Source organism: Belonocnema kinseyi, chromosome 8, assembly GCF_010883055.1.
Source record: "Belonocnema kinseyi isolate 2016_QV_RU_SX_M_011 chromosome 8, B_treatae_v1, whole genome shotgun sequence".
Lineage (NCBI taxonomy): Eukaryota > Metazoa > Arthropoda > Insecta > Hymenoptera > Cynipidae > Belonocnema > Belonocnema kinseyi.
The window spans coordinates 68,325,061-68,352,683 of record NC_046664.1 but is presented as its reverse complement, the minus strand read 5'-3'; the positions used below and the strand labels follow the sequence as shown (position 1 = coordinate 68,352,683).

Genomic DNA, 27,623 nt, shown 5'->3' with positions numbered 1-27,623 from the left:
ACATAATTTTATTTGACAATGTAACTATTTTGTTGAAAATTATTTTTCTCTCCCTTGAAAAGTATTTTTTTTAATTAAGAATGTAACTAGTGTAATTCAATATTCTATCATTTTAGTTGAAAATAATTATCTTTGGTTGATTATTAATTTTTTCAACTGAAAATTTAACTCTTTAATTTTTGTTTAACAATTTACCTTTTTTTAGTTGGAAATTATTGTATTTTGTTGAAAGATCCTGTCTTTTTCTACAAACCTAATATTTGTAAATGGAACTTCATCTTTTTGGTGGAAAATTAAACTACTTGGTTGATAGTTAAAATTTTTCTTTAAAAATTCTTATTTTTTGTTCAAAATTTCTCTATTGTAGTTGAAGATTTATAGTTTTAATTGAAAATTCAACTATTTGATTAAAAATTCGTGTATTTTGTTGAAAAATCATACCCTTTTCGATTAAAAATTAATCTTCTTGTTTGAAAATTCATCCTTTTGGTTGAAAAGTCAAGTATTCCAGTTAAATATTCATCATTTGAGTTGAAAATGTATATTTTTAGTTGTAAATAAAACTAATTAGTTGAAACTTAAATCTCTTGCTAAAAACTCATTTTTTTTTCTAAAAATTAATTTGTTCCATATGAAGATTCATATTTTTAATTCAAAATTTATCTATTCCAGTTGAAGATTCATCATTTTAGTTGAAAATTCATTACTGGTTGAAATTTTTTTTATCGAAAATTAATTTTTTCAACTAAATTTTCAATGACTATTTCGGCTTTTTTATTGAGAACTAATCTTTTATATTTAAAAATTCAACTATTTGGTTGGAAATTGATCTTCAGTTGAAAATTCTATTGTTTGATTAAAAATTGATGTATTTTGTTGAAATTTTTTATTTATTTTGTAGAAAACTAATGTATTTGGTTCAAAATTCAACTAGTTAATAAAAAAAACTCATCTTATATTGTTGAAAGTGCAATATTTTTATTTGAAAAGTTAGGAATGTCAATCGGTTTAAATTTAATTTATTATAATAACCTCATTAATTCTATCTAAATATGAATTGAATTATTATACAAATTCATGGACTTGAGAGAAAAATTAAAGAAATGAATAATTATGATTTAGTAATATTTAATAATCGATGGTGCTAATATATTTAAGATTATCTTGTAATATAATTGGTCAAAGCTGTCTAAATTAAACATAATAATTGAATCTCTATAAAAACAAAACAAAAAAACATTATTTATATGCATATTCCGCGTTGATAATTTTAATCAGGGAATTTTTGTCAGGATTTGAGCAGATACTAATAAATATAAGTCCCTTTTTTCAGGATTGCAGAATGGCCTTTCGCACGAAGTTTCAGAGGGTGGAGACAATCTAAGTGTGGGCCAGAGGCAGTTGATTTGTTTAGCCAGGGCCTTGTTAAGGAAAACGAAAGTACTCATTTTAGATGAAGCGACAGCTGCCGTCGATCTAGAAACGGATGATCTTATTCAAAGGACAATCCGTGAAGAGTTCAAAGATTGTACTGTTCTAACTATTGCTCACAGGCTCAATACTATTCTTGATTCCGACAGGTAACATAACATTTGGCTTGTTTTTTTTAATAAGTCACTTTAAAAAAAAAAAGAATTCCTATTTTTTTCTTGTTTTCAAGGAACGTAATCTTTTTCCCTTTTTTCTCATTTCTACATTTCATCAATTTGGTTGAAAATGCAACCGTTTTTTATTGAAAATGAGATTTGTTATTGAAAATTCATCTTTATTGGTTAAAAATAAACTTTTTTTTAAATTCATCTTCATTAGGTGAAAATTATTTTTTTTGTTGAAAATTCAACTTATTTTGTGCACTGTGGACGATCGACATCAAAATGACCGGGAATTTTATGAGGACGGGAAAATCCAGGAAATGACAGTAAATTTATTTTTTTATCGGGAATTTTATAAATTGACAAAAAAAATTGTCCAAGTTTGATTTGAACAGTTTTCTAAATAATTAGTGCATTTAAAGAATTTAAGAATGCTGTTTTAAAGACTTAACAAATTAGAAATTAGAAGCGTTTGAAATTTATAATTTTTGATAGAAATCCCTTTCAGTTTTTCAACTGAGAATATAAATTATAATGATTTTCTCATATTGAACTGTAAATCAAGGATTAACAAGTAAAGAATAATGGATTTTACAAGACGATTCGAAATTTATTTAAAATTGAAGAATTTTCATATTTCAACATTAAAAATTAAAATGTTTTAATTGGAAAGTCTTAGTAGTCAAACAAAAGTAAAAACGCCTGATTGAAATTTTTTAAAACTATTTTCAATTTAAAAATACCTTTAAAATAAATTTATTTATAATTAAAGGCTTTCATTCAATTTACAATATTGTTTTAGTATAAAACTTGAAAATAAACCATTTTTTAATTAAGAAAAATAGAAATTACTTAATATTTAGAAACATTTGATTTTTTATGTAAAATCAGTAATTATAAATCAAATATTCAAAACTAAACAAAAAACTAAACTTTGAACGTTACAATTTCTATTGTTCTATTTGAAAAAATGTAATTTACAAGTAAAATTGTTGAATTTTGATGTATAATACATTTTGAACATTTATTATTCCTAGAAAAATGTGGATTAAGTTGAAGAAATATTTAGAAGGTCTAAAAAGATTCAACAATTAACCTCTTCGTTGGCATTGACGCAAAATGCGTCAATCTTCTTTTTCCCTATTTAACTTACTCCGATTTTGCATTCAAGTCTTACTCGGGGTTTTTTGGGGTCGCTGAATCCGAATCCGAAGTCAAAATTCTAAATGGCGGATCTAATATGGTGGACGAACATACAAAAAAAACGGCTCGATTTGGACCAATCTCGGTACTTACGGATTTTGAGGTCGCTGAATCAGAATTTGAATTTTGACTTCACTTTCGAGTTTAGCGACCCCAAAAACCCGCGAATACCAAGATTTATCCAAATCGAGACCTTTTTTGTATTTTCGTCCGTCATGTTGGATCTGCTATTTTAGATTTCTGATTTTGACTTCATATTCAGATTCAGCGACCCCAAAAACCCCAGGATACAAATTTTCAGGATAACAAATTTTCCTGCCATTTTGGGCACTTTTTGTCGAATTCTCTCTGCCAAGGAAGGGGTTCATTAAAAATTTGAAATTATTTCGAATAATTTAAGCGAAGTGTTCACGTATACCGACAAAATCCGGCTATTCGTACCGAAATTTCCAACGCAACCATTCCACGGCCTAATTTAAAACAAAATATAGATTTTTGCAGATTTTGAACAAAACATTTAAAAGCTTTTTAAACATTGTGAAAGGCTTGAAAAGAATTTAAAAAAAAAAACATTTTCTTCAGGTTCCTAGGAAAATTGGAAAAAATTTCAAAAATAATTTAAAATTTGAAAGAATCTAAAACAACATATAGATTTTTAAAGATTTTAAAATAAAATCTTGAAGAACATTGAACATTCGTCATTTTGAATAAAAAATTCGCCTTCTTTGAAGAAAAGTAATTTTTTGAGGTTGAAAATTCAGATTTCTTGCTTTCAAATTAACTTTGTTGTTTAAAATTCAACTCTCTTCTAAAAAAATTAATTTGTTGGCTTGAAAATTCAACTATTTGGTTAAAAATATTTGGTTTTTGGTTAAAGTTTATTCATTTTTGTTTGAAAAATCGACCATTTAATTAAAATTTCACCCTCGTAGATTGAAATTTCATTTATTTGGTTATAAACTCAACTATTTTGTTAAAAATTTCTCTCATTCGCTTAAAAGATTAAAATTCGACTTTTCAGCTTGAACACTCAACTGTTTTGTGGAAAATGCATTCCTTTTTTTTTGTAAAAAATTCAGTTTTTGTTTGTAAATTCACCTCTTTAGTTGAAAAATGAACTATTTCATTAAAAGTTCATTGTTTTGTTGGTTCAAACTAAATATTTTTAACTTAAAGTTTAATTATTTCACTTTTGGTTGAAAATTAATCTTTTTTGTTAAAGATTCATAATTTCAGTTGAAAATTCATCGTTTTTTATTTAAAAATAAACTATTTTCATGAAGATTCGTTTTTTTTGTGACAAATTAATCTTCTTTGCTATAAATTTTATTATTGCACTTTTGATTGAAGATTCAAGTATTCTTGGTTGACAGTTGAACTACATTATTCAAAATTCATTTTTCCCTTTGAGATACATAATTTCAGTTGCAAAATTATCTCTTTGTTTTAAAAATTAATTATTTAGTTAAAGGTTCATTTCTTTTTTCTTGAACGCCAATTTTTTAAACTGAAAATTCAACTATTCCATTTTTGGTTGAATTCTATCTTTTTTATATGAAAGTTGAACTATTTTCTTTGATATTCATGCGTATTAGTGAACGTTTTTTTTTATAGAAAATTAATCTTCTTTGTTGAAAATTATATATTTTTTTAATTCGTTTTTTTTATAAATATTAATCTGTTTTACCCCAAATTTAACTATTCCTCTGGATATTCATAATTTCAATTGCAAAATTTTCTCATTGTTTTAAAAATTAATTATTCAGTTAAAGCTTCATTTCTTTTTTCGTGAACGCCAATTTTTAAACTGAAAATTCAACTATTCCATTTTTGGTTTAATTCTATCGTTTTTATATGAAAGTTGAACTATTTTCTTTGATATTCATGCATATTGGTGAAAGTTTTTTTGATAGAAAATTAATATTCTTTGTTGAAAATTATATATTTTTTTTATTCGTTTTTTTTATGAATATTAATCTGTTTTACCACAAATTTAACTATTCCTCTGGATATTCATAATTTCAGTTGCAAAATTATCTCTTTGTTTTAAAAATTAATTATTTAGTTAAAGGTTCATTTCTTTTTTTTTGAACACCAATTTTTTAAATTAAAGTTTAAACTATTCCATGTATGGTTAAAAATCGCTCGTTTTTATATGAAAATTGAACTATTGTTTTCTTTAATTCATGCATATTGTTGAAAGTTTGTTTATTTCTATAGGAAATTAATCTTCTTGGTTGAAAAATGAACTATTTTGTTGACGAATGTTTTTAAAAAATAAATATTCATCTTTTTTACTACAAATTCAACTATTCTAATTTTTATTTAAATTTCAAGTATATTTGGTCAACAGTTGACCTACTATATTAAAAATTTATTTTTTGGTTGGATATTCATCATTTTAGTTGCAAAATTATCTCTTTGTTTTTTGTGTAAATTAATCTTTGGTTGAAAATTGATTTTTTAAGTTAAAAATTCATATATTCAGTTGAAAATTCGTCTTTTTGGTAAGAAATTAATCTTGTTATTTAAAGATGATTTTTTTGTAGTTAAAGATACAACTACACTTCTTAAAAGGTCTAAGTTCAACATTAATTTTGTTGGTTGTAAATTCGACTACACTTGGTTGATAATTGAACTGCTTTATTAAAAATGCATTTTCCTTTGTTTGAGATTCATCAATGCAGTTGAAAATTCATCTATTTGATTGAAAAATTAACTGTTTTCTTGAGAATTCATTGTTTTGTTGGTTCAAACTTAATATTTTTAACTGGAAATGTAATAAATATACATTTGTTTGAAAATTCATCTTTTTTGTTGAAAATTTATTTATACTTGTTTGAAAGTTAAACTACTTTATTAAAAACGCATGTTTTTGCTTTTAGATTCATGATTTCAAAATGGTACCTACAATAATACTATTTAACAAAAATGTATTCTCTTATTATTCCTCTATTTTCCTGAAAAATTACCCTATATCCTGGTTTGAGATTTGTTTCTCTGATTTGTTTCAGAATTTAAAAAAATATATTTAAAGGTCGCTCAAGGTTATTTTGTAGCAAAAAGATTATTTTTAATTAAATTAACGCTATTTATTAATTATTTATTCCTGTTGCGCATGAATTGTGTTCTTTACAATCCAATATTGCACTCAAGCTGAAAATTTAGATTTTCAAATTAAAACTATAACTATTTTGAAGAAAACTCATCTTTTTTACTTAAAAATTCAACAGTTTGGTTACAAAAAATGTTTTTTTCTTAACTGAAAAATGGTTTTTGATTAACATTTGAACTATTTTCTTGAAAATTCGTCTTTTTAGTTCGAAAACGTATATTTTTAATTATAAATTTCATCTTTCTTCAGCAAAAATGCAACTGTGGTTGAAAATTAATCTGTTTAGGTTGAGGCTTCAGCAGTTTGATTTGAAATTCGTTTTTTTAAATTAATTAGTCTGCTTTCAATATGTAATTAAAATCTTTTTTGGTTAAAATGTCAACTATTTTTTTTTTTATCAGAATTTAACTTTTTTTGGATATCCTGATACTTCAATTTTCTAACAGATTCTTGAATTTTGAAATAAAAAATACTTATTTTCTACCAAAAAACATTAATTCTCATCAAAAAATATAATAGTTGATATTTCAAACGAAAAATGTTTTAATTATAAATTAAAAATGACATGATTTTTTTGATAAATAAGGTTTTTGATTAAAAAAAGAAAAAAAAATTTAACCAAATTTATGAATTTTCTACCTAAATATCATTTTTAACAAATCAGTTGCATTGTTCTGAAAGAAAAACGTAATTTTTAATTAAAATGACAAGTTTTCGAACCAAAAAGACGAACTTTCAACAAAATAGTTGAAATATTAATCAAAACAGATTTTTCAGTCAATAAAATGTTCAACCAAATAATAAAATTTGTTACCAAAAAAAAATTTAAATCGTTTCAATACATTTTTCAATTTATGTATTAACAGTTTAAATTGCAAGTAAATCGATAATATTAGTCTACAATATTAAATTTTAATGCATACTTGTTAATTGTATTTAAAAAATTAATTTATGATCATTTGGATTTTTTGTTCTAATCGATCAAGTAATGTCTTAGCCACTTATTATAACGGTTTTTGTACAAAACCTTAAAATTTCCCATTTTTAAATTGTGTTTGTGTGGGTTAGCTTTTCCAAACTGTCCCAGTAATGGTCAATTTACATTATGGTTAAGTTTATTTTTTAAATTATAATTACGAAGAATTAATTTTCATAAGTACATAAGAAGGGATAATAGTTTACCTTTTAGAAAAGGAAAAATTAGTTGGAGATAAACTAGCACCTAGAGAAAACTAAATTAAATCCACATTTTTACAAAATTACCTTGAGAGACCTTTGAATATTATTGTGAAAATTTGAAAAAATCTTAGAGAAATATTGAATGGTAAAGAACACAATTCATACGCGCCAGAAATGAACAATAAATAGCGTCAATTTAATTAAAAATTAGCTCTTTTGCCCTAAAATAACCTTTGAGTGGCTTCTAAATATTTTTTAAAAATTCTGAAACAAATCTGAGGTTATTTTCTCGGCAAAAGAAACAGTTTGTAGGGATGCCAAGTTGAATAAAAAAAAAACTCACCCTGATCTTCACTAAACATTTTTTTTTCTTTTTTTTAGGGTAATTGTTTTAGACAAAGGAACAATCGCGGAATTTGATTCACCCACAAATCTACTTCAGAAAACAGATAGTGCATTCTACAGTATGGCCAAGGATGCAGGTTTGACATGATGAGCAGTATTTGAGACTACGTCAGTTAAGAAGTACAGATTCCGATTTAAGTGAGATGAGGTGTTTACAAAAATGTTGTACAGTCGGGCAGCAGCGTGGCTCTGGTATATTTTTTTTTTTCGTCTTGTGTGCCAGTATGTGTGAGAGCAGCCACGCTTTTGCGAACGGGTTCAAGACCCCAAGCGAAGAAGAGAAATAGAACATATTTACAAGATATTGAAGATATTCTTGCTTCTCTTCCATGGATGTTTGTCGAACCAAGTCCCATTTTGCATTACTTAATCACTTAATTTAAGATAAATACCTAACTGTATATATGTATTATATACTTTAGGTTGTCACAAAAAATGATCAATTTTTGAAATAAAACCAGTTTAGGAAACCATATTTGTATTACTTTTCTCTTCAATGTATAATAAATTTAATTTTTAAAGGGGAAAGGTTTAAAGGTCTTGGAGAATTTAGCAGTATTCGATTTATGTTGAAATCTTCATTCTTTAATTTGGAAGTTTTTATATTTAATATGGATAGACACTAAAATTTAAATAAATAATAAATATAATCAGGGTCGCGGTAGGTCAGGGAATTTTAAAAAGAGGTAATTGAAAAGTAGCCAAGGAAAGGCTAGTAATTCAAATAAAATCTGTAAGAGTCAGGGAATTTTCTACAATTTTTTGTACATTTTTGCCCAGCCTCTCCCAATATAAGATTTGATCTGCTATCCTCAAGCAAAATTTTACGAAGTTTTTATAAACTCATGGAACGATGAACTTTTTAAATTACAGAAACGTTAAACCTTAATGAAAATTTGATTATTTTGTTAAAAAGTCATTGTTTTCACCATGAAAATTTAACATTTTCGATGAAAATTTTTTTTTTTCATTATTGACGAAAAAGTCTTGCTTGGTTGGAAATTTAACTCATTCGTTGAGAACTCTCCTTTGTTTTAACTGTTTGGTTGTAAATTAATCTATTTTAGGTAGAAAATTAACTTTTTAATTAAAAGTCCATATTTTCAAGTCGAAAATTGAAATGTTTTGTTGAACATTGTTTTTTTTGTCGTATTCAACTATTTATGGTTCAAAATTAAAATCTGCTGTTGAAATATCAACTATTGTCTACATTTTCCTTGAAAATCAACTTTTTAGTTGATAGTAGAACTACTTCTTTAAAACTGTTTTTTTTTTAAACTTTTTTTATTGATGATTCATCATACTACTTAAAAAATCATCTTCTTGATTGAAACTTGAAATATTACTTTAAAAATTATTGTTTTTTGTTAAAAACTTATTGTTTGAACTAAAAGTTTAACTCTTCCATTTTTTGTGCAAAATTTTTATTTCTTGTTTGAAAATTACAATGTTTGGTTTAAAAAAATGTTTGTCTTTTATTTTGTTTGGAAATTAAACTATGTGGTTGAAAATTCGTATTTCTTAAGAAACTAATTTTCTGAATTAAAAATTCATCTTTTTGGATAAAAATTTAACTGTTTTTTTTAAATAAAGTTATTTGGTTGAAAATAACTTTTTTTTAACTGAAAGTAATTATTCTATTTGCAGTTGACAAATTAATCTGTATTACGTGAAAATTCAACTTTTGGTTGAAAAATACATGTACATATATTGTTGACAATCCTTTTTTTTTAATAAAAAATAAATCTTTTAATTGAAAATATGACTTCCATTTTTGTTTGAAAATTTATCTTTTTGTACAAAATTAATCTTTTTGGTCAAAAATGATTTTTTAAAATTGGAAATTGAACTTTTTGATGATTCATCATACTACTTAAAAAATTATCTTCTTGTTTGAAACTTGAAAAATCATTTTGAAAATTATTATTTTTTGTTAAAAACTTATTTTTTGAACTAAAAATTTTTCTTTTTCCATTTTTTGTGGAAATTAAATTTTTTTGTTTTAAAATTTCACTATTTGGTTAAAAAAAAAATGTTTTCATCTTTTTTGGTTAGAAATTCAAATATTTAGTTGAAAATTCGTATTTCTTTAGAAATTTATTTTCTGTGTTAAAAATTCGTCTTTTTGGATAAAAATTTAACTATTTAAAAAAATCTATTTGGTTCAAAATTACTTCATTTTTAAAACTAAAACTAAAACTAATTATTCTATTCTCAATTAGAAAATTAATCTTTATTATGTGAAAATTCACCTTTTGGTTGAAAAATACATATACATATATTGTTGACAATTCATTTTTTTAAATATGTTTTTCAATTGATAATATGAGTTCCATTTTTGGTTAACATTTTTTTTTTATTGAAGATGCGTCCTTTTCGTAGAAAATTAAACTTCTTGGTTGAAAATTCATCTTTTCGATCAAAAATGATTTTTTTTTTATTTGAAAATGATTTATTATGCTAAAAATTATTTTTTTGTTTGAAAATGTTATATTTTATTAGTTGAACATTTCACAATTTGGTTGAAAATTCTTTTTTTAGGTAGATTGATTGAAAATTAATTTTTGTAACAAAAAAATGATCTATTTTATTTTTAATTGAAAATTCATTATTTTACGAATGAAAATCAAGTTTTTAAACTGAAAATATTACTATTCCATTTTAAAGTGAAAATGGATCTTTTTTCAGTTGAAAATGTATCTGATTTGTCGAAAATTCGTCTTTTTAGTATAAAATTAGTCATGTTATTTGAAAACTCATCTTTTTGGTCGAAAAATGATGTATTTTGTTGATTTTTCTGTTTTGGTAAAAAAACTCAACTTTTTGGTTGAACATTCATCTTTTTGACTATAAATTGTAACATTTTGTTAAAAATTATTTTCTCTTTGTAGATAATGTATCTTTTTCAGTTGAAAGTGCACGTATTTTGTTGAAAATTTGTCCTTCAGGTAGAAAATTCATCGTCTTAGTTAATTTTTTTTTTTTTTTTTTTGTTCAAGAAAAATTTTAGTTAAAAATTCATTTCTTTGATTGAAAATTTGACTGATTTGTTGAAAATTCGTTGTTTTTTTAAAATAAATTTTAACGGAAAATGTAACTATTCCATTTTTACTTGGTAATTGATATTTTTTAGTAAAAAATTGATTCATTTGGAAGAAAACTCGTATTTTTTGTATTGAAAATGCAACATTTTTTGCAAAAATTTTTTTTTTCTATTGAGACTTCAACATTTTCGATCAAAATATCTTTCTTCAGTGATCTACTATGTGTAAGATTGTTTTCATGACTGAGATAAAAGTTTAGAACGGTTAGGTAAAAGTCAGGGAAACTCAGGGAATTTTGAAAATGGGATTTTGCAGCAACCCTGATAATGTAGAGAAAATTGGGGAAATGTTAGGCATCCAGTAGATTTTCGTTAAAAATTTTTCTTCCTCTGCACCATTCATTAAGTGCTACAATGAGGCTTAAATGAGGTCCTTAATGACTATAAGGAAAAGGCAACAGGAACCCTTCCATTCAAAGACATTGAGGGACGTAGGCGTCTACCTGATCCGCAGCTTGACAATTTCCCAGTTTCCTTTCTGCCGTGGACGCCATCACAGGTAAGAGACACTTTCGTGTAAAAGTAGTAGGCTGAATATAATTTCTCTTTAAATTGTATGATTCTTTAACGATTTAAATAATCCAAATTAATTTTTTTAGAGTAGTCAAAATAACTTTTTTTTTTTCAATTGTCGAATTGAAATCTAATCAATAAAATCGGGGATGCAGATTATCTTCTAAAGAGATTTTTTATTGTTATTAAGTTATTATTAATCTTTAATGCGTAAGATTCCATTTTTATATATTATGGGTATTGAAGTTAATAATATCTAGATAAAATTTCTGTAGAAACCTATACTGATGTTTTTTTTAAAATATAGGTATTGCCAAAAATGAATGCTAACCCAGAACCCGATGTAAACAATGATTGTTTAACTCCTTTGATGAAAGCTGCCTGCACTGGGAATGTAGATACTGTAAAATTACTTATCTCCCGTGGACATAATGTTAACACTCAATCTAAATTAGGTATGGATTCAAATTTTACAAAAATTCTGGTGGACATTCACAATTCTAGACATTTTTAATAAAATACTTATTTTACGACTTTTAGTTTTTCTACATTTGTAGTAAGTGAAAATTTCACATTGAGCCTTAATATTTAAATAATTTAAATTTCAGTTTCAAGTTATAAATTCAAGAATTAAACAATTTCAAATTAATTGTGGAATTTAGCAATCATAATTATATTAATTTAAAACTGAATTAAACGTTTTCAAATCTGAAGATATGAAGAGTAAGAGAGAAAGGGTTTATTGCATAAATTATTCTTAAAAAATCAAATACATATTGTGGCAAAAGGATTTTCTGAATAAATAATTCGTTTATTTTAATATTCGTATGCAGGAAAAATCTTTTAATAATGAGCATGCAATGATTAGGTCTGTAAATTAAATCTATTAATTTTAATATACTTGTATTAAGAATTATAATTTCCACAGACTAAAAACAGGGTGTCTAATCACCTGGAAAACCTGGAATTTTCAGGAAATTTTTATATAGCTAGGAAAACCTTGTAATTTCAGGAATTTAAAAATAATTAGAATAAAATTAAATAACAATATTTTTCATTTGTGAAATTAGCTTTATATTGCTGGGTACTCTCTTGTCAGAATTGAGTGTTTTTCCATTAATTTGTTTTACATGAAAAATCTAACTAAATGAAGTACAGTTGAATTGTTTTTCTCTATTGACTGAAAAAACTATCTTACTCGCAAGTTTTTCTTTAAGTTTGAATTAATTTGTTTTTACTTCAAAATTAGAAACATTTTTTTTGTATATATCAACTATCACATTTTTCTTTGACAATTTGTCTTTTTGGATTGGAAATTCAACTGCGTTGTTAAAGCTTCATTTTTTTCTTCTAAAAATCCGTTTTTCGGTTAAAGATTCGTTATTTTAATTGAAAATAAATCTCTGGTTGAAAATTAATTTTTTAAACTGCAATATAACCTATGCCAGATAAAAATTGACTTATTTTGTTGTAACTGATTTATTAGAATATTACATTATTTTATTTGAAAATTTATTTTCTTGGTTGAATATTAATTTTTTAGCTAAAAACTTAATTCAACTTTTCCCGTTGAACATTTAATTATTCTAGTTGAAGAGTCAACTATTCCAGATGAAAATTTAAATATTTTGTTGAAAATTATTATATTTTTGACTGAAAATGTAACTAGTTCAGTAGAATATTCTATCATTTTATTTGAAAATTCTTCTCTTTCGTTGAACATTAATTTTTTAGCGATAAATTCAACTATTTAATTTTTGGTTGAAAATTTATCTTTTTTAGTTTAAAAATTCATGCATTTTGTTTCAAATTCATTTATTTTTATTGACACTTCGTCTTTTTTGTAGAAAATTAATCATCCTGGTTAAAAATTCAACTGTTCCAGTTAAATGTTCGCTTATTCTAGTTGAAAATTCAAATGTATCACTTGAAGATTCATCATTTTAGTTTAAAATTAAATTACTTGGAAGTTAAATTCTTTGCTGACATTTTTTTTATGATTCATTATTTTAATTGAAAATTTATCTCTTGGGTTGAGAATTAATTTTTTAACCTATTCAAGAGAAAAATAAGTATTTCAGAAGAAAATGTAACTGTTTTGTAAAAAATTCAATTTTTTTTCTTGAAAATTATGTTTTTTTTAAACTGAAAATGTAACTTATCTAGAAGAATAGTCCATCTTTTTATTTGAAAATTCATCTCTTTGGTTGAAAATTAATGTTAATTTTTATTGAAAATTTAGAAATTCAATTTTTGGTCGAGAATTGATATATTTTAGTTTAAAATTCAACTATTGGGATGAAAATTTATATTTTTAAATTGAAAATTCGTTTTTTTGGCCGAAAATTAATGTTCCTGATTAAAAATTAAACTATTCCAGTTGAAGATTCAACTCTTCCAGTTTTTCGTTTTCGAGGGTTTGTTTTTTAATACATATTGAAGAATGAAAAAAATAAATTATTTTAATTTTGATACAAAATGTCGGCGAAAGAGCTCGTCTTGAAAATCGCCTTTTTTAAAAAGACCTTCACGTGAGAACGGTTTTTTCGTAAAGTATAAGACCTGGAACGAAAAACTAAAATTTTTTATAATTTATATACTATTGTCTACAGAACTACTTAGCGGTTTTTAAACCCAATTTTGTAGAAATAGTGCACTTTTGAAGATATAAATCGATTTTTTGTCAAAAATAAAAATAATAAGCAGTAAATAGTTTATAAAAAAAAGTTTACATTAAACCAAAAAACCTCTACGTACTTCTACAGAGAAACCTGCGCCCAGCTGCATATCGTTTTTACAATCCTAAAGTATTGTTTAAGTCAAAACAAAAATCGATTTTCCAAAATCCTAGAGTGGTGACTCCTTCATAATTCATTTTTTTATTCAAAGATTCATTAGTTTCATTGAAAATTGTTTTTTTGTTGTTGAAAATTTAACCATTTTGTTGAATGTTGTTGTTAAAAATGTATTCTTTCAATTGAAAATTTAACAATTCTAATTGCATATTCTGTCACTTTAGTTTAAAGTTCACCTGTGTGATAGAAAATTAATTTTTTTACATATAATGTAACTGTTCATTTTTCGTTGAAAATTGATATTTTTAGTATAAAATTCATTTATTTTGTTGAAAAATCATCTTTTTTGGAAGAGAAATCATCTTTTTGATTAAAAATTAATTTTCTCTAGTTAAAGGTTTGTGATTTAAGCTGAAAATCCATAATTTTACTTGAAAATTACACCCTGAAAAATGTATTTGGTGTTTCTCTTTAATTTCCTAAGTTTAAATTTTATTTATTAAGGTGATACAGCTCTTATTTTGGCCTGTGCTGGTGGCCATGAAGAAGTTGTAAAAGTTTTGTTGGGATCTGGTGCCAATATAAAATTACGAAATGAAGATGATCACACAGCTTTCATGGAAACAGCTAATTCTGGACATGTTCAAATTGCCAAGATCTTGCTTGAACATGGAGCAAACATTAATACTTTCACTGACGAACTAAAAATGTCAGCTCTAACTCTCGCATGTTATAAAGGCCATTTGGATATGGTTCAATTTTTACTTGAATCGGGAGTTAATCACGTAAGTACATACGTTATTCTTGTAGTACAAACACTTTGATATCGATATTATTCTGTTCTATTTTCTCTTCTGCAGTTCATGATACCGAATTGATATTATTCCTGACGATTATAAATTTAATTTCAACTGATCCCTGATATTGAATTTTTTATTTTCATTCCTGATACCAAGTTTTTTTTCTAAAGCTTTTTCCTTTTTTTCAAAGCCAAATTTCTTGTTTTCCAAAATCAATGTTCTAAATTATTGAAAATTAATTTCATTGTTTATTTAAATTATTATTTTTTAGGCTATAAATGCTCAAAATTCCTATTAATTTATTTCCCCCTTTTCTCGTTTTTCCACTTAAATGCGAACTAAATTAATAGAATCCAGTAAGTTTTCCAACTATTGTTGTATAAAAGTTAGTTCTTTTTAGTTAAAAAGTTTACCATCATATTTTTGTTTGAGAATATTAATAATAATAAAAAAAATTTCAAATAACTATTTATCTTTTAAAAGTTTTTGAACTCTTCAATTCGAGTTGAAGTTAAATTCTGTAAATTGAGAAGAAGAAAATAAAAATTATCAGTTTTTTTGTGAATTTGTATAAATATAATTTTTATAAGATTCTTGAGAAAATTAAAAAAAGATTTCTGAATATTTCAGATGTATAAAGAAAAAAAGAACTTTTAGATATGGAAGAAATAAAAAAATATTAACTAAATTTTTGGAAATGTTTACAATATTTTGAATATTTCTAATCTATTTATAGCGTCTTAAATTCTTGAAAATATTGTTAACTAACTCGAATTTTAAGGGTTTTAACTTTAATATATTTTTTAAAAACTTTTTTAATTTTCTCTTAAACTTCATTATTCAAAATAAAAAATCATTCAAAATTTTCACATGTATATTAAGAAAATTCATTTTCTAATCTTGGCAGACCTTCTAGACCTTCTAAAAGGTTATTACATATTTTCCGGAATTTCGTTTCAAACCTGCAAAATTAAAAAATTTACTAAATTCTTTAAAAATCTTTACAAGTTTTAATTATTGTTGAAAAGTTTCAAAAATTCTGAAAATAATTATTTTAAAATTTCCTATTGAATCTTATAAGAACATTTTTTCATTCTTTTGACACCCTGCAAAATTCAATTTACCTAAACAAATGTTTAATCCTACAAAATTTAAAAAATGGTCTCAAAGTCTTTCATATCCTTCTTCCACACATTTTGAAATCTTTAAAACTTAATATTATTATTTTAAATTAAAAACAGAGCCTTTTAAAATTTTACCAGAAATCTTGAAAAAAATTAAACCTCTAATCTTTCATAATCATTAAAAAATCTTCTATGTTTTTCGAATTCTTCAAAATGAGTTTTTGCCCATAATTTAATGTTTCTTATCTCTTCAAAAATGAAAGAAAAATTACAAATTATAGTGTGGTAGTGAACTGTTAAGAACAAAATTGTTTCCCATGATTAAAAAGTCATTTGCAATAAAAATTTTCCCCTTCTATCAATAATGTTTAGAAAAATTCATAATTAAAATTTTAAGATTAAGTAAAATTATTTATTTTAATATACAAAGTTAATGGTGGAAAAAATTCATAAATTAAAAATGTCACGTAATCGAGTTAAAAAATCCCCCACTCCCTTCCTTCATAACAGACAGTTAAGTAAAAAATTCTTTTACAATTAATAATATGAGAGTTAAAACTTTTTCTCTTGAAGAGGTTGGAAGCTATCAGAATTTTTTATAATCTACACAAACATTTCTTTTAGCAGAAAAAACATTTAAATGTTTTCAATGTTTTTGTTTCAACTTTAAGGATTTTGCATTATGCAAGCCAAAATGTTCACAAGAATTGCTAATAAGCTGGTGCGATTTTACAGAAATTTACCCTTAAAATGATTCCAAGAAAATAAGTTTCTTATTATTAACTTAAAATGTTCATTTCCATCTATTGGTTCGAGACAAATTATAAAAATATAGGTGTGTATACCGAAAATTTGAAACATTTTAGGTACTGGGGTCTTTATTATACGCCTTAAAAATTTTTTCTTCTAATCCTTGCAATGAACATTTTTTATTCTAATCCCGACTTTCTATTAATTTCTTCTGATCATTGATGCCGGATATTTTATTATAGTTCTCAATGGTTACTGAAAATGTGAAATTTCTTTTTAATGAAAAATTTCTTATTCCAGCTACTGGTATAATTTTCGAATTGAAATTAATTTTCAGCCACAAAGAACTAATGAGCTGCAAATTGCCCTGATGGAAGCTGCACTAGAAGGTCACGTGCAAGTAGCAAGATCGCTTTTAAATGCTGGTGCAAACGCTAACATGCCAGCAGATAGTTTCGAAACTCCTTTGACTTTGGCCGCTTGTGGAGGCCACATTGAATTAGCTAAGCTTCTGGTGGAAAATGGAGCCAACATTAATGAAGCAAATGATGAAGGTTACACTCCTTTGATGGAAGCTTCGAGGGAAGGATACGAGGAGATGGTTGCCTTCCTCTTGAAGCAAGGTAAGTGCAGGGATCACAGTCTTGCCTAATTCCTCGTTTTCCCCTTTCACCTCCCCTTAAATTTGAAAAATCTCCCAAAACACCGAAAATTGAGAATTTTTAACCAATTTTCCACTTTAAAAAAAGGTTTCGATTATTTTTTAAATAATTATAAACATAAATGCATAGCATTCAAACACAACAATGTTTGAAAGGGATTAAATTTCATTAAATCATTTTCAATATATTTCGTGAACGATTTTTTTCGAATTGTGTATATTTAAATGACGGTCCAGAATGCTCTAAAAACAGGGGAAATAAGCAGATTTTTCAGGAAAATAGAGGAATAAATTCTTTTTAAATAAAATTCATATGGGCACTAATATTAAATTCGAATCTAAACTCTTCTGATACTTAATAAAGTAAAATATTCCATTTTTAACCAAAAAGATGAATTTTCAAAGAATAATATTCATTTTTAACAAAATAGATAACTTTTTAAATAAAAAGATGAATTCTAAACTAAAATGATGAATCTTCAACTATCGTAATGAGTTTTTAAGAATGTAGTTTAACTTTCAACCGACCAGTTGAATTTAAAACCAAAAAAGATTAATTCTCAACGTAAAATGTAATATTTAAAATTTTTGAAATAAATATGTATATTTATGTTAAATCTAAAACAGTTGAATTCATACAACAAAATTTAACACAATAGTTGATTTTTTAGTAATAACACAATAGTACATTATACAACAAGGGGCGAAAGGAGCACATTTTTTCCGCGTGTGGGTTTACTGCCTCGAATTCTGATCGTCTAATTTTTACTTTCGCCCCGCAAATTTCACTTTCTCCCCGCTTACTTTCTCCCCGATAATTTTATTTTCACACCGCAAATTTTACTTTCGCCCCGAAAATTTTACTTTCGCCCCGTTAATTTTATTTTCTCTTTGCAAATTTTACTTTCACCCCGCTAATTTTATTTTCGCCTCGCTCATTTTACTTTCGCCCGGCTGATCTTATTTTTGTCCCGCTAATTTCACTTTCGCCCCGCCAATTTTTCTTTCGCCCCGCCAATTTTATTTTCTCCCAGCTAATTTTACTTTTGCCCTGCTAATTCTACTTTCGCCCCGCAAATGAGGTTTGCGGGAAATATATACTACTTTCGACCCTATTATCAGGGGCAAAGGGTCGCCATTTCGGGCGACTGTGGAATAAAATATTTTTAATAAATTGTTTCATTTTTAAGTTAAAAAGCCGAATTTTCTACAAAACGGTTGAACTTTCTACTCGAAAAGACGAATTTTCAACGAAAATGTTAATTTTTAACTAAACAGTTGAATTTTCAATCCAAAAGACGAATTAAAAAAAAATAGTAACATTTCAAAACAATATTGATTTTTTATCAAAATAGTTTAAATTTTCATAAAGTTTTTGAATTTTCATCTGATAAAGATTTTTTTCAGCGAAAAATATAATAATATTTTGATATTTCAACCAAAAAAAGATTTAATTTTTAACTCCAAAATAGTTATATTCGTCTCAAAAGACGCATTTTCAACAAAATAGTTTATTCTTGAAAAATATTTACATTTTTAAACAAAGAGAATAATTTTCAACTAAAATGATGAATCTTCGACCAAAAAAATTAATTTTCGACAGCGCATTTGAATTTTCATCCTAAAAATTATGAATTTTAACAAAATAGTTGAGTCTGCAATTAAAACAGATTAACATCAAACCAAAAAAGATTCATTTTTAACCCAAAAAGAATTTTCTGTTAAGGAAGAAAAAAAATTCTCCATTTTCAACAAAAAAAGATAGTATTTATCAAAATAGTTGAGTTTCCTACAAAAATATTGGAATTTCCATCAGAATAATAAAAGTTTTAACCAAAGAAAAAGAAAAATGGATTTTCTTATTGGGTTCTATTTATTCAGTTCGCAATTAAGAGTAAGAACGAGAAAAAGGGGCAATAGGGTAAAAACTGTGAAGCATCCCATAAATAAATTGGACTTTTTATTCAATTTTAATAATTTTAAAATATGTAGTATCACAGTTAAAACGACATAAGTCAGAAAAGTATGTTAGTCGTAGTTTTAGAAACAAAATGTTGAAAATTGAAAATTATATGTAAAAAAGTATGGTATTAGGACCCTCTAATAAGTTATAATAATTCGAAGTTGATATTATTTAGAAAAAAAATGTTTATCTTTATATTTTTGTGATTTTTATGGAGAACAATTTTCTTAATTTTTGTTTTTTTTTTTGCTCTGTAATCTTTTCTTAGCCGACATTAAAAATGTTTGGTCATCTGAAAGGTTTCAAATGATAAAAAGATATTAGAAACAAAGTTCAACGTTAAGGAAACCAAAACCGAAGAAGTAGGTTTTTCAGCCATTTTTGTGTTTTTCACATTATTGTTTTTCTAGCTTATTTAGAAAAATACTTTGAACTCAGAAGTTCTGTCCTAACAAGAATACACAGAAAAATATTGATGAGAATAAGGATTCAAAATCTATTTACTAATATAAATACATTTCTAAACATTCTAACATGAGCATTTTTTAATTCTGTTCCTTATCTCTTTTTAAATATCTGATCTTCTACGATTTTTTGTTTATGTATTTTCATCAACAGAAAGTGATGAAGTTTTCAACAGATTTTTTCAAAGCTAGTTAATAAAAATTAAGTACAAATATGACTAGATAAAGGACACCCATATGATATAAAACTTTCTTAATAATAAATGAAATTCCCTTTTTTCAGAACGTAAACCCCTCTTTAATCTCATATTTAATTAATGAACTGCTCTAATCCCTGTAAAACTGAAAAAAAGAATCTAAAAAAATATTCAAACTCCAACACAGATTTCGAAAGAAATTAAAGCGATTTTTTTTCATTTAGGAGCCCGCGTGGGAAGCAAGAGTAAAGAAACTCATGAAACTGCTCTCACCCTGGCTTGTTTTAAAGGCTTTTTGAAGATAGCAAAACTTTTATTGGAAGCCGGAGCCAATATTGAGTCTGGGGCTTTTACACCTTTGATGGAAGCTACTCAAGAAGGACATTTAGAGCTTGTTCGATATTTGCTCGAATGCGAGGCTGATGTTAATCGTTCTCAAATTCCTACAAGAAATACAGCGTTAACTTACGCCTGTGAAAGAGGACGTACTGAAGTCGCTAATCTTCTTCTTGAGTTTGGAGCTGATTTGGTATGTAATATAGAAACTGTTTTATTTTATGATTGAATCTCTGATTATTCTTTATTCGTGATGCCAGTTCTGTGTTTGAATTTTAATTCCTTGTATAGAGACTTTTTATTAATGTCGATAGTCAATTTTTTTATTCTGAGACTTCGGGGTGTCTACTCACCTGGAAAACCTGAAATTTTCAGGGAATTTTTTTTATAGTCAGGAAATCTTTTTTAGTTGAAAAATTCATCATTTTGGTTAAAAATTTTAATATTTGGTTGAAAATACGTTGTATTTCTTTTTTTGAAAATCATTTTTTTTTATTAAAAATTTAACTGTTCAACTTTTGGTTGCAAATATATATTTTTTAGTTAAAAATCCAAGTTTTAGATATAAAATTTAAATCTTTTTTGGTTGAAATTTTAACTCTTCTGTTAAAAATTAATTTTTTTACTTGAAGACTCATAATTTTATTTGAAAATTCATCTCTTTTGTTAAAAATTTAACTATTTGGGTTGAAAATTCGTTGCATTCTTTTGTTAAAAATTGATTTATTTATTTATAAAATTAACTATTCAACTTTTGGTTGAAAATGTATCTTTTTTTAGTTGAAAATTCAACTATATGGTTAAAAATTAATGTATTTTGTTCAAAATTTGTCCTTTTTGCTAGAAAATTAATCTTAGTTGGAAATTAATCTATTTTGGTTTCATTGAACTGTTTTAGATTTAAAATTAAAATCTGTATTGGTCAACATTATTATTATTTGTGTTACATTATTATTAAATATTTTTTTTCATAAAAATTTAACTATTCCAGTTGAATATTCCATCATTTTAGCTGGAAAATTGTTGTTTTTGTGGTAGAAAATTAATATCCTTGAATCAAAATAAATATTTTTGGTTTAAGATTCAACTATTTTGGTAAAAGATTCATCCTTTTTGGATAAACATGCCACTGTTTGGTTGAAAATTTAACTTTTTTGGTTTAGGATTAAACTATTTTGTTGGGTATTCATATTTTTGATTGGTATATCAACTATTACATTTTTCATTAAAAATGCATCTTTTTTATTTGAATTCAACGGTTTCTGATTTATAATAAAAATATTTTTCGTTTGAAATATCAATTATGTGTTGCCTTTTTGTTGAGAATTAAGCTTTTTTGGTTGAAAAATCAACTGCTTCTTAAGAAGGTACCCCTTCGTTAAGAATTTCTTTTTTTAATTGAAGATTTTTAATTTTAATAGAAAAATTATCTCTGGTTAAAAACTCGTATTTTTTGTTGAAAATTAATTTTCGAACTAAAAATTTAACGACCAATTTTTGGTTCATAATTTATATTTTTTAGCTTAAAATTCATGTAAGTTACTGAAAATTCGTCCATTTAGTTGTAATTGCAACTATTTTGGTAGAAAAATCATCCTTTTGGTTATAAACTCAACTATTTTGCTAAAAGATTAATCTTTTTTTTTTTTTGGTTAAATTAAAATTTTTCTAATATATATTAATATATTTTTTAGTTGAAAATTCATTTTTTGTTTGTTTGAAAGTTCAACTGTTTCAGTTGAATATTCGTCGTTTTACTTGATAGTGAAGTTTTTTCTTTTTGAAAATTCAACTATTCTACTGAAAATTCGTTTTTATTTTTGATGATTATTCATCTTTTAAACTGAAAATTTAAATATTCTATTTTTTTCTTCAAAAATTATCTTTTTTAGTTAAAAATGCAACTATTTGGTTGAAAATTCATATATTTTGTTCAAAATTCGACTTGTTGATAGAAAATTAATCTTTTTGGTTGAAAATTTATCTATTTGGTTAGAAATTCATCTATGTTTAACATGCAATACATATTTTTACTTGAAATATTTAGAATTCGAAGTGCTTTAAATTTATTTTGAAACAGTAGTCACAAATAAATTCACTTATAAGAATATATTTCCCTATTTGTCAAATATTCAACCAAAGAAATTAATTTTCTAGTAAAATGATGAATCTTCAACTAAAAGAGTTAAAGTTTTAGTCAAAAAATTAATTTTCAAATTAAAAACCGAATTTTTAACAAAATAGTCAAATGTTCAACGAAAGAGACGAATTTTGAAAAAAAAAATCTTCAACAAAGAAGTCCAACTTCAAACCAAAAAATATGGAATCAACTCGTAAATGTTTTAATGTTAAATCAAGAACAAGGCTTGAATTTTCAACCAAGAAAGATTAATTTCTAATTCAAAAGATTTTAGTTTTATATTATCTAGAGTTGCATTTTTAATCCGTAAATATTAATTTTCCACAAAAACGGTCATTTTCAATCAAAGTTTTACTTTTTTAACATCAAAGAACGACTTTCTACCGTAATTTCTCATTTTTCAAAAAAATAATTAAATTTATATGAAAAAAATCAAGTTTTTAACCAAAAATATCAATGTTTAATCAAAAAACCGAATTTTCAACAAAATAGTGAAAGTTTTCTCCAACGAGATGAGTTTTTGTCTAAAATTATGCATCATCAACAACAAGAAATTAATTTTTAGCAGCGAGATTCAACTTGCAATAAAGTATTTCAATTTTTAACCAAAAAGATGAATTTCCTACCAAAAAGATGAATTTCCTACCGAAAAGACGATTTTTCAACCAAATAGTAAATTTTTCAACTAAAGGGGATCGATTTTCAATCAAAAGTCTAATAATTAAATTTTCATTAAAAAAAAACAATGTTTTTTTTTCTAGAAAATAATTCAATCATTGAAAAAAATATGAACTGAAATGCTGAATGAATTTTCTCAACAACTCTTTATCAATACGAATAAACTAATCTTTTTTTTAACTCTTCAAAAGAGTTACATTTAAATTCAAAGAATGCCCTCTATATAATCTCAGGCCTGATTTTAGGAACAAATTCACTATTCTTACTCATTTAGAAATTTACAAGCACTGAAAAAAAACTATTAATAATAAATTTGCGAAATTATATACATATTCCGAGTCGATTCTTTAAAAAAATTCGAAACGCTTGAATGGCTTCATGATATGAAAAATTATATCTGGAAAAGTTTTGAGGTACCTGGAAAAAAACCTGGAATTGGCAGGGATTTTTTCCAGGATTTGAGTAGACACCTTAGTCTTTCTACTCTATTTTTCTAAATTAGACATCCTGTTGCTGTTAAATCTTGTTCTCTATTAAATTTTGAATAACGTTTTCTTCACAATTTTCTTGATTAATATTAAATTTTTTTATTTTAAAGGAACACAAATCTAAAGGAGGTGTAACACCTTTAATGAAGGCATGCGCAGGTGGTCACTTATCTACTGTGAAGTTGCTCATATCTAAGGGTGCTAATATTAATCAACAGACCTTTAACAACGACAGGACTCCTCTTTCCTTGGCTTGTGGCGGAGGGCATCTTGACGTTGTAGAACTTCTACTAACAAATTTTGCTGATCCTTCACACAAGCTCAAGGCAAGTTTCATCATTCTGTTCTTATCAATAACTAGCAGGATGGCCGCAAGTCAGGAAAAACCTGTTAATCAGGGTTAATCAGTTTACATTTCTTTAAAAAAAAACACTTTAAGTAACGGTATTTTTTAGTAATTTTTTGAAGATAAAGTCACAATAGTCATTTTCAAAAATAAAAAAATAATTTTGTTACTTTTCTTTCAATAAATTGATCCATGGGTTTGGAATTTTAATTGTTGAATTATTTTGAAATATTTCAGAGTATTTTAAAATATTTCTAAAATTGTTAACAGATTATAATAATTTTAAGAGATTTTAAAAGATATCAAAGATTTAAGAATAGTTTAAAAATGCCTAGGGATTTTAAAGAGCTTTACAAAGGATCAATGGATTTCAAAATACATATTTCAATGGATTTAAAATATTTTAGAGTATCTTAAAATATTCCAAGGTATTTTGAATAAATTGTAATAGCTTGAAGGGATTTAAAAGATTCTATACTATTTAAAAAAATGCCCAGGCAGTTTGAAGAGTTTAAAAAAGTTTTGAAGGATTTCCAAATATTTCAAATAGTTTACTGTATTTTAAGAGATTCTAAGGAATTTTGAATAAGTTTCAATAATTCGAATGGATTTGAAAAGATTTGAACAATTTTATAATATTTTTAAAAACGCCAATGAATTTTCAAGCGATTTTAAAAGTTACCAAGGAGCTCAAAATATTTCAAAGGATTTCAAATATTTTAGAGCATTTTAAATAATTGCAAGGAATTTTGAATAAGTTTCAATAATTTGAAGTGATTCCAAAGGATTTGAAAGATTTTGAGATATTTTTCAAGATCATAAGTAATTTTTAAAAGCTTTAAAAAGCTTTAAGGGATTTCAAGATATTTCAAAGGGTTTTTAATATTTTAGAGTATTTTAAGATATTCAAAGGAATTTTTAATAAATTTTTATATTTTGACTTTTGGTTGAAAAATGATATTTTTTACTTGAAAATGTACTATTTTACTGAAAATCCACGTGATTTGTTGAAAATTCGTCTTTTTCGCTAGAAAATTAATCTTCTCAGTTGGAAATTCATCTTTTTTTGTTTCATTCGACTATTTCATTAATATATTTTAGAGTATTTTAAATAATTGCAAGGAATTTTGAATAAGTTTCAATAATTTGAAGTGATTCCAAAGGATTTGAAAGATTTTGGGTATTTTTCATGATCCCAAGGAATTTTCAAGAGCTTTAAAGAGTTTAAAGGGATATCAAAATATTTTAAAGGATTTTAAATCTTATAGTATCTTAAGAGATTTCAAGGAATTTTGAATAAATTTTAATAATTGAATGGATTTTGAGGATTTGAAAAATTTTATAATATTTTTAAAAATTCCCAGCAACTTTCAACCGCTTTAAAAATTTTTGAGAGATATCAAAATATTTTACAGTATCTTATGAGATTCCAAAGGATTAAAAAGATTTTAGGGTATTTTTTAAGATTCCAAATCATTTTTATCAGCTTTAAAAAGTTTCACGGGATTTAAAAGAATTCATTTAAATGTCAGAACAGATAGAAAAGGGGCTATTTGTTCCGAAATTTCGGTAAAAATAGCCATTTTTTATGTACATGTAGACACTTCCATTTGTAAGTCAGCCAAGTAATTTTTTTAAGCTTTTAAATGTCTTAAGAGATAACAAAAGATTTCAAAATGTTTCAACGAATTTGAAGTGATTTGAAAAAAATGTAATAGGGTTTTAAATAATTTACTAGAATTTTGAAAAATATGGAACAATTTCTTAGTATCTTTAAGGATTTCGGATGTTTTAAAAGATTCTAAGGGATTTTGTAATCTTTCTCCGAATTTAAATGATTTTAAGGGATTTTAAAAGCTCTAAAGGTATTTTAATACATTTTTCAGGAAATTCCGTGAGACTTCGTAGAATTTCAAGGGGTTTAGCATATTGTAAGGGATTTCAAAGAATCTAAAGAATTATAACTAGAATTTCATAAGATAGAGGGTATTTTAAAACATTCACAGGAATTTCATATCTCAGGATTTCTATCTTTTTGAGAGGTTATAAAAGCTCTGAAGGTACTTTGGTAATTTTTTCAGGATTTCAGGAAATATCAGGTTTCATGTAATTTCACGGCATTTTATAATATTTTAAATTATTTTAAAAAATTAAGGGATTACATAGGACTTCAAAGATTTTTAAATATGTGAAAGTATTTCCAAAGATATTAAAGAATTTTAAGAGATTTTTTAAGAAATGAACAGATTTTAGAGCACTTAAAAAGATTTTACAGGATTTGAAATATCTTAAAATATTTTTATGAATTTCACTCAATTTTCAAGAGTCTTACAAATTTCAAAGGTAGTTTACAGATTTTATTCACCAGAATTGAGGGATTTAGTAGGATTTATAAAATTTAAAAATATTTCAAGGCATTTCGAAATATTTTAAAGAAATTGGCAGATTTGAGGATATTTTAAATAGATTTCATTAATTTAAAAGGGTTTCAAATTGCAACGGATTTGAATTGAATCTCTTACAAGATTTGAAATATCTTAGGGTATTTTTAATAGATTTTAATAATTTAAATTAATGGCAAAGTATTTTAAAGTTTAGGGGTTTTAAAGTTAAAAACTAAGTTTTAGTTTTAAAGTTTTAGGTGTTTCTAGAGTTTTAACAAATTTCAAAGGATTTTACAGGATTTTGAAAAACTTTAGGATATTTTAAAGATGCCAAGATATTTAAAAATATTTATTCACAAGAAGTGAGGAATTTCACAGCGTTTCAAAAATTTGAAGAGATTCTCAAATGTTTTTTTGTTGTTTGCATTTCATTTGAATTATTTAATTCTCTTGAATTCTATTTAATTCAATGGACTTTTCTAAACATTTTTTTTTCTTTTAATTTAATATCTAAATTCTCAGGCATTTCCTCAAAATCTCTTAAACTCCTTAAATTTATCTAAACTGTCACCTTTCGGTTTAAATATGTCGTTTTCACTTTTTAAGCCCAAATTAGGCTGTGCAAGCCCTGGGATTAATAAATTAACATTAACATTTTTTTTTAAATTTATAAATAGTTCTATATTAAAAATTTTACAAATATAAATTTTCCAAATTATAAGAATATACTTTACTTTTCATATCCACAGGATAACACGACATGCATGCATGCAGCTGGGAAAGGCGGACACAAACCTGTGGTTCAACTTTTGTTAAATCATGCTATTAAACAGAAACTTGAATCACAAGCCAATCAACAGGCAGATTTTTTTGTTTTGGATGTAAGTATCTATCAGAACTGATGGTTGTGTTTTACCTTTTGGAATATATATATATATATATATATATATATTTTTTTTTCATCACAAAATCAAGTTCTATTTCTAATCCCTTCGTGCCCGGACCTTCATTCTATTGATACAAATATTAATTTTTTACTTCCGGATATTTTTCAGAAATAATATGAAACATTGCATTTTTTTAAAGCTCAAAAGATTTTTTTTCGTAAAATTTGGGAAGTTATTTTTAAAAGAAAAAGTAAACATAGTCGATTGTATCAAAGCTGAAATTTTGGACGTGAAGGGTTACTTTTAATCTAAAAAAGTATTCGAAATTATTATTAAATTGGTAATTGTAGTGACTACAAAATTCTAATTTAGGTAAACAAATTTTATTAAAGTCCAACTATTGTACAAATTTTACTGCAAAATTAGTCACTTTATATATTATTATTAATAATTAATCGTTTTTATTGAAAAATAAAACTGGTAAAGGTAGAGAGGTTTTT

At 25.1% G+C, this 27,623-nt stretch overlaps 2 protein-coding genes across 6 annotated transcripts in view; both read left to right on the top strand.

Moving 5' to 3' along the window:
* Positions 1–7,967, top strand: part of LOC117177695 (multidrug resistance-associated protein 1) — a 94,101-nt gene extending 86,134 nt beyond the window's left edge. For all 5 annotated transcript variants that reach the window (XM_033368553.1, XM_033368554.1, XM_033368551.1 and 2 more), the window contains 2 exons: positions 1,334–1,580; positions 7,471–7,967. In XM_033368553.1, the coding sequence (XP_033224444.1) occupies positions 1,334–1,580; positions 7,471–7,582 (359 nt within the window). In that variant the 3' untranslated portion in view covers positions 7,583–7,967. The remainder of the gene's footprint in view (positions 1–1,333; positions 1,581–7,470) is intronic.
* A 2,988-nt stretch (positions 7,968–10,955) lies between these two features.
* LOC117178273 (ankyrin repeat and KH domain-containing protein 1-like) overlaps positions 10,956–27,623 on the top strand; it is a 17,438-nt gene continuing 770 nt past the window's right edge. The window contains exons 1-7 of the mRNA XM_033369628.1: positions 10,956–11,096; positions 11,418–11,565; positions 14,410–14,690; positions 16,917–17,202; positions 20,089–20,393; positions 23,617–23,832; positions 26,986–27,117. Coding sequence (XP_033225519.1) covers positions 11,430–11,565; positions 14,410–14,690; positions 16,917–17,202; positions 20,089–20,393; positions 23,617–23,832; positions 26,986–27,117 — 1,356 coding nt within the window. The 5' untranslated portion in view covers positions 10,956–11,096; positions 11,418–11,429. The remainder of the gene's footprint in view (positions 11,097–11,417; positions 11,566–14,409; positions 14,691–16,916; positions 17,203–20,088; positions 20,394–23,616; positions 23,833–26,985; positions 27,118–27,623) is intronic.